The 8,481-nt window shown below is 36.3% G+C and overlaps 1 protein-coding gene across 2 annotated transcripts; it reads right to left on the reverse strand.

Moving 5' to 3' along the window:
• Positions 1-2,063: 2,063 nt before the first annotated feature.
• On the reverse strand, positions 2,064-7,613 carry LOC107828981 (calmodulin calcium-dependent NAD kinase-like). 2 transcript variants are annotated; one of them, XM_075233755.1, is made up of 8 exons: positions 7,241-7,613; positions 6,204-6,427; positions 6,016-6,080; positions 4,295-4,516; positions 4,030-4,156; positions 3,167-3,486; positions 2,716-2,860; positions 2,064-2,642 (listed from the first exon to the last, which is right to left on the reverse strand). In XM_075233755.1, exons 2-8 carry the CDS (start codon positions 6,417-6,419, stop codon positions 2,403-2,405), a joined length of 1,335 nt encoding a protein of 444 aa, XP_075089856.1. In that variant the 5' UTR covers positions 6,420-6,427; positions 7,241-7,613; the 3' UTR covers positions 2,064-2,402. The 2 variants fall into 2 exon arrangements, with proteins under 2 accessions (XP_075089856.1, XP_016511877.2); XM_016656391.2 differs by having other exon boundaries at positions 7,237-7,613.
• Between the last annotated feature and the right edge of the window lie 868 nt (positions 7,614-8,481).

Consider the following 8,481-nt stretch of genomic DNA (forward strand, 5'->3'; position numbering starts at 1 on the left):
TAAATTGGAGCAAGTCGAGGTAAGTGACTTGTCTAACCTTGTGTGGGGGAAATTTTTCCTAGGATTGGTATTGATGTGATTATTGAAATGTGTTGAAAGTCGTGTGCACGAGGTGACGAGTGTGTACACGGGTTAAATTGCGAAAGATTATATTTTTAAATTGTGTAGATCGTTGTTGCACATTTATTAAATTATTTTATCTTGTTATATTATTCATCATTGATGTGAGATATATACTTCAAATTTATTTGATCTTTTCTTACTAATTGTTTTACCTGTTTAGTTGAAACTTGGTTTCTTTTATTCTGTGCATTATTTGAAGGTTGATTTTCTTTAAATTAAATATTATTAATATGAATTATTTTGACATGAGCTGTGAGCTCTTTATTGTGGAAAACTTTTATTGATGATTTATTTTGGCATGAGCCGTAAGCTCTTTATTGTGGCAAACTATTATTGATGATTTATTTTGGCATGAGCCGTGAGCTCTTTATTGTGAAAAAATATTGTTGTTGAATTATTTTGGCAAGTTAAATTATTTGAGCACTTGAGGTGCAAATTGTGATATTGATACGCATGCGGTGGTATAAGGTCTGGGTGTTGAAACGCATGCGGTGAGATAAGGGTGGCTTGATACGCGTGGCTAGTAGGGGAACTATTAGAAGTCATGCGGTGTGATAAGGGTGGCTAAAACGCGGGATGCTATTTCGGAAAAAATGTTTTCTTTAAATAAATTGTGAAAGCTCCCGCGGTGATATAAGAAAATGAGATATTGTGAATTTATTTATGATTTGGGACTACGAGACGGTACCTCGGGAGTGCCCTTGTTGATATTGATTTATGGCTGTAGTTGCCTTTGATTATTATTGTGATTTTCATAAAGTTGAAGGAAATTCTGTTTTGATTTCCACGAGATATTATTTGCAAATTATTTGGTGTCATTAAATGTGACATATTATTTGATTCATTTTCAATGTCATTTTATTTTACTACATTGATAAACATTTTACCATGCCATTATTATATTCCAGTAGGGCCTCACCTGACCTCATCACTACTCTACCGAGGTTAGGCTTGGCACTTACTGAGTACCGCTGTGGTGTACTCATACTACGCTTCTGCACATCTTTTTGTGCAGATCCAGGTACATTTTACCAGCCTAGACGTCCTTGAGTTACCTGCGCACGGAGACTTCGAGGTATATCTGCCAGCGTCCGCAGACTCCGGAGTCCCCTTCTATCATTTTATGTTGTTTCTTAGAGCGCGTTCGGGGCTAGGGTCGATTCCGGGGTCTCAAACTCAATGTTCTCGAAGGCAGGTTATCCTGACCCCGGGTTCTAGCCCGGTGTGGCTCAGGGCCGATCGTCAGTCTTGCATTGTCATGTTACGAGCCTGTCCTTTCATGTCGTAGGCAAATTCTAACTCGACCGTATACGATGTAAGAGAAGTAACAAGAGTAAAAATAAGTAATAGCAAAATGATTGCATAAACGAGCATGTTTTCCAAATACAACAACCAAGCCTTTCTCCATAAATCAAGTCCATGAGGAAGAATCAATATCCAAGAGACAACATAAGCCATATCCACAAATTCACATAATAAAAGAAATGTATACAAGATATCACATAAAATAGAACAGAAATACCTGTCGTGCATATATCACTCATCCGCACCGCACGAAAATACCTGTCATGCACCTAATGACTACTTTTATTTTATTTTATTGATTTCTAAGTATGTTGAACTTAAGATCGAATGGTATGTGCTTCACTCGGATCATTTAATATTATTGTTAATTAAATGGATTGTGGTATATGGGCATGAATCGGGTAAATATTATGTCATAGAAGTTCCATCGGTGTCGGGTGCGAGTGGCGGCCACGTCTCGTCCTGTTTTGGGCGCAAAATGTTCAAACGTTTTCCAAATATACACCTCTATCGACTTGCTCCTCGTAAATGGCTAACCTTCATATTGGCGTGAACTCCTTGCCTCGGTATTTCTAAGTGAAATTTTCACTCCTTGCCTCGGTCTCATTTTGTCGAGACACATCCATTGTCTGAAATGTAAATATTAGTGCAAACCCATTTTCCGTTTCCAGAACTCTTCTTGTTTTTTTTCCAATTACTGTAACATACATTAACTATTGGGGACGTGGTACACATAAACAAATAAAGACACAAATATTCGTCTCTTACATATATCAAACCTACAACTCAATGAGACCGTCAAAACTGGATGGTTTAACCAATAAAAAAAAAAAAAGGGAACTGAGGATGTGTACGCAACAAGAAGAAGGAAAATGATTGAATAGAGGAACTCCCGAGCATTTGGCGATCTCAGATGTGTCGATATCAATGGTGACACATCTGAAGATTCATGTAACTCTGGCTTTGTTATTAACTCAGGGTTTCATTCTTTCAACTTTTTGAATAGAATACTTGAGTTCCTTCTGAATGTTCAATCTAGAAGGTGACATGACAATATCTTTCCAAACTGAGCCAGATTGATAAGATGGATGAGGGTTCTTGTAAAGTTCATATATGGAGTCAGCTCCTTCGTTCAACCTCCCTACAACTTCCACTACATCTATCTCATCAGGCTCCACCAACAATGTCTTGTCTCTATCCTTCCATCCTATCAACTTTTGAATACTCCTTGTTAGTACATATGCAACAAATTATAGAGCAGATGTGATGAAAACTTATTAGTTGTACCTTAGGGGGGCCTTCCAAAGTATTAGTGGAATATAACCTTGCATTATCCACTAGCTGACAGTATGTATTGAATGCTCTAGCAAATCTCTTGTGTGATTTAAGTTGTGAGTTTACCCGAACAGCTCTCCTACACATGATAGCTCTCCTGTAAACAATAGAAACAAACTTAGTGCTAGGAGAATGAGCAGATTTGTCTGTTAATAGTAATTCTTCTCCATTTTCATATCAACAGCACCACGTAAGTTTTCTTGACCACTGTTCCATTTTTCTTTTAGCGGATAATTGTGTTATCCGGGTCAGCCTGTGCGCGCCGAATATGCTTACTACCACTAGACAGGTACCTAGTAACTCTTCCCATCAAAACTTAATTATGCATATGGGAAGAAATTACCTAGCGTTCTTTCGGCGCTTTTTGACAATGATTCACGCATTAGTTAGATCTTTTGCTTACCTTATGCCTCTAACGACGGCTAAATAAGCATCACAGACAACTCCAACCAATTCTATTCTATAAGGTCTTCTCTTTCTAGTTCCATCAGTTTCTTGTTCTTCATCAATCTGTTCCCAGTAGTTTTCAATCGCACTTCCATCGTCCTCTACTTTGTAACCGGGCCCCATGCGGTAGCGGCGCCGGTGAACATTTCTAGCCATGGTTATTGTCTGCACTACAAAGGGTATCCATGACAGCGTGCCATCCATGATCACATCCCTTCCTTCATTGAGTGCTGTTACAAGCAGGGATGATGCTGCATCTGTTGATGACTGATGTACCTGCAAATTGCATGAAATTTACTTCTTAAATAACCAAAAGAATTCAAGAACATAAATATTATAAAAAAGGGCCTAAGTCCTCCAAATGTTTTTGATGAAATATTATTTAGAATTGGTCTCCAGTAATTGTTAGCCATCTTATTAAAAGACTCCTTTACTCATAATAATTTATAGAATAGTTTGCAGGAGGTACACATCTTTCTTCTCAATGTGGAATTATGTAGATGGTCAGCCTGCATGTTTGATAACTGCGCTAATGTACTGAATATATCGGCACCATAGCAGTAGTATACCACTTGGACCTAGCTGCCGGCCTAGCTAGTTACCTACGAGACAAGATTTTTCTTTAAATCAACTAGTGAATGCTCTGCAGCAGATATAGCATTTGGATGAATTCACATGATTTTCTCTGCCTATGCCACATTCAACAGGTAGACCGGGCATTAGAACCTCGGATTAGCACAGAGATGCAACTCTTTATGCGTAACTTTTCAAAGGGGTTTGGGGTAATGGGAAGGTGGGGGTTAAGAAGCATATAATAACCAGTTCAGCAGTTTGAAGCATGTCATGATGTCCCCTAGAGCTAAGAGCTTTGTAAATAACATCTGATTCTTTGAAGGCATCTGCTTCTATCACAACAACATTAGCTGCAGCTCCAATCCAGAATGGTCTGCATGCAAATTTTGGCAGTCACTGCATTAGTATCTTTCACATAATGATTTATCACCTCCATTGAAAGAAAACTTCATTAGAATCTTACATACACGTGTGTGTGTGTATGTACACTCGCAAATAACGACGTTCTTACTCTTTGAGAATGTCCTTGAGCACGGTGCTTTTCCCCGCACCCATGCCACCACCCATAAAGAGGAGGACAGGGCTTCTATCTTTGTGAGCCATTGGGACCATCACATCTGTGCACTGTGAATCATCTGAAGACACAAGTCCTATCGCTTTCATCTCCTCAACTAAGGTAGTAAGAACTCTTGCAACCTTCAGATTCTTTGTCACCCTTTCAAATCTTTGTTCCCTTTATAACACACAAAAGAACAAGATGAATAATTAGTAATATGTACCAAGTTCAGCAAAAGTAAAGAACGGTATGATTTGATTGGAAGCAAGGATGCTAATCTAGTACTGATTTGAAGTACTTTCAGACCACCTAGGGATTACATAAAATTGTATAATATCTTAGCTAAGGAATTCATAAATGTCAATATGTGGAATATTATCCGAAAGCTGACCAGCATCATACCTTACCATAATAACAATAAAGTTAGGGTCATGGACGAGGCAGATGGACACCAAACACATCTGGACTTGTCTATACGAAATCTGTTTTCAATTGACTAGAAATCATAGGGAATTACCAATTACCAATAAAGATATTTGGCATAACAACCTTCTATTTGAAATCTCCGTTTTCATGTGGAGGTGAATTCCCCGTATTGTAACCTCAGAAGTTCGCTTAAACTATCAAAAAAATAAAAATAAAACATTCAACATCTTCTTTACTATATAAAATGACTTTAGCTTAGACTGCTTGGAGTTCTGTTGCAGTAAAGCACGTATCACATCATAAGATTTGTCGACCAGATAGAAATTGCTCAATTGGTTGATATACAAACCAAAAATCTAGTTGATCAATCTATCATAAAAGTTATCCCATCACTAGTATCGAGAAATGCGGAAGGCTTGATTGTAAGCATGGACAGGAAACTGAAAAACCGGATTGGACATTCTATTGACACGTTTAGAACTCATAACACACTTAAGTCGATCATTTAATACCAGCTCTAGAATAGTGTGAAAAGTAAAGGATGGAGAAAATCAAAGCTACTACAGTAACATGGAGAAATCCAGAACATAAAATGAAAGGTGTGACGGTAACAGTAATGGCAGACAACCAGAATGCACAGAGGAGTGCCAAAGGATTCAAGTTAACTGTAAGAGCTAGCGCTACACCTGTTGGCAAAGTAAAAGGCTAAGCAAAGGAACCAAAGCTATGATTCATCAATTATAATCCTACGCACTTCAAATGAAGAAGTATGAAAGAAATAATACATCTGACATACATACTGTTCCAGGGAAGTCAACAAGGTTGCAGATTCTTTGACACTTGTGTTTTGGAAACATTGGGGAATTACCAACAACTACCTTCGGACTTCTTAGTTTAGATAGGATCTCCTGTCCATCCTTCAGACTGGGAGCATCTAATCCAAATGAGGTATCATAACAATTGATATATTTCGTAGTGGAATGATAATTACATATCCCAAACACAAGAAAAAAGGAGGTACGATTTCATGACATCCTCATGTAATTAAGTATTTACATTTAGACTATCACAATAAACATTTATGGTTCTACCTTAACCCCTATTAAACCATATGATCCTACAAATAGAATTGTTTGAATTTCTCTCAATTGGCTAAAATTTGGATAAGGCCTAAAAAGGAAAATCGTTAATGATGGCCATCAATCTGACTATAGGATGAAAGAGCAAATATTAGGAAATACAGTTAATACCTAGTAGCAGCCATGACAATGTTTTGGAGCTTCTTTTTGGGCTCAAAGTGATCAGCACTCAATACCTGAAAGATAACGAAAAGGAAAGGATTGCAAGTTCGTCAACAACAACTCGAACTTAAAATTTTGTTTTTTGGGGTTATAATTTCTGAAGTATGGATCTATTTCTTCTTATTAACTAGATTTACCTGGCTCATCATATATGGAACCTGACTCCAATGGAAAGCGAAGTAACTGAGGATGCATCTCTCAAACTCTTCAACAAGTTTTATAAACAGCGAATCAGCATCTGGTTCATTAGAAAAGTAGCTGTACATATCTTCTTCACACCCTTCTGATTTTATTATGTACTCACTAGCTAGCTTGCACATATGTGGACACTCTCTCCTATCTGCAAATCCCATTTGTCTAGCTGCATATTCATATATATATGTTCAGTTTTAAAATCACCTCGTTGAAAGGCTTAAAGCTGTTAGAAAGTGAACTTTCTTACCAAAATTTGTCATCTTAAACATTTCATGACATAATATAGCGACAAAAGCATGCCATTAAGCGTAAATTTGGACCTTTATGGTTAAAAAGTTTTCAAATATCGAAAATTGTCATTAATTTTGAAACAAACTAAAAAGAAGTGATATAGGAAATAGAACATGTCAAGTACTTAAGTTTGTCTTTAACACGCCTCTCACGTGCGACCTGACTGCTTTTTCTTGGGCAAACACGCGAAAATTCAAGTAGACAATGGGTGGAAGTGAGGCTTGCTTAGACCTGCTCTAATACAAAGCTAAGTTACGTGACCGCGTCATCTAAAAGCTTAAACTTTTAGAGAAACACACTTTTAATTACTTAATTACATCTACAACAATAGATAGATCCTAAATATACTAACACTAACCAAAAAAGGAAGAGAGAAACTTAGAAAACCCAAAAGGGGATCCAAGACTTCAATCGAATAATTACCTACATACAACAACAACAACCCAGTAAAATCTCCACAGGTAAGGGGTCTGGGGAGGGTAGAGTGTACGCAGACCTTAACCCTACCCGACGGAGTAAAGAGACTGTTTCCGATAGACCCTCGGCTCAAGAAAATGAAAAAGAAGAAAAAGACAATATATGAGTATCATAACAGAAACCATAAAAATAATAACAGCAAGAACCAGAAAATAGTTAAAATGCAATAACAATAACTAGTAAAGAAAAACGGGAGAGAATAATTACCTACATAATGGGAAAATTTTTCAAACTTCAGGACCTTTCCGGTACGCGAAACATCAATCCGTGGAATGATCTTCTGGTTTCGGAAATTCTTGAGCCGATAATACACAGCTGCCGAAAGGATTAATCCAATGCAAGATGCTAAAAGGATCTGTGTATAAATAGGCTTTATGTTGAAACAGTAGTACGAAGGAGGAAAAGAAGAAGAAGCAAACATATTAATTCCCATGCAAAAAGGGACAATTACAATGCAGAAATGGCTTTGCAATTGCTTGTGTTAATCGTTCAGGTTGTTTTGGTAATCCGATCACGTGCTAAGATGATCTTGAACTTAGAATAAGCTTCAGTTCTTCTATTTATATCTTTTTTACTTTATCAAATTATTATCCCAGAAAAGGAAAAGGATAATTAGAGGAATCTCTTTTAGGGGAAAATTGTCTCCGAATTGAACGATACACAATGTGCAGATTCCAGTTATTTTGACTAATCTACCCTTTGTCTCTAATTGTCATCCTTTTTCACCAATTTTTGAAATAAAAAAAGGAATTGAAATGAAACCTTTTTTTTGGGAAAAAAAAAAAAACAGAATCTAAAAGTTCTACGCTGCAAAGTACCAAAAGATTGTTTCAAATAGTGAAGTAATTTTTGAAAGATAAAGAGTAGACTATACTTGAAAAATGACTAACGAAATAAATTTACATAAATTCAATCACAACGTCACGAGAGTTTAATTTATAATTCAACTTAGTTGCATGGAAAAATAATCGTAAATAAACCACTACATTCTTGTTTAAATTTTTGAGAAATGTATGTTTTTAGCCCCTCCCAAAATAATAGCCGACAAAATATATTTTTGTATTTATGTATATTATATATTAATATATATATACTTTGTATACTTTTTGGTTAACATATGAAATTAGTTTCGGCTAATTATATATTTTTTCCTAAATTTATTAGTGTTAGAAATTCACAAACCCAAAATGATTGAAATACTAAGAACTACTTGTAGACAATAAATTTGCGTCGAGAAAATAAAATCAAGACCGAAAAATATTGCAACAATCGTAGTATTTAATTTCAAATAATATGAGTGTACAATCTCTATGAATCTTATGATTCTTCTTTCCAATAGTAAATAAATCCAAGGGCATTTGAGCTTGATCTTGAATCTGTAGTTGTTGCCACAAATGATGATCTTGAATTCAACTAGTACGAACTTCGATTTAAACTCGTACTCCTTGAATC

The sequence above is a fragment of the Nicotiana tabacum genome, chromosome 17 (assembly GCF_000715075.1).
Source record: "Nicotiana tabacum cultivar K326 chromosome 17, ASM71507v2, whole genome shotgun sequence".
Lineage (NCBI taxonomy): Eukaryota > Viridiplantae > Streptophyta > Magnoliopsida > Solanales > Solanaceae > Nicotiana > Nicotiana tabacum.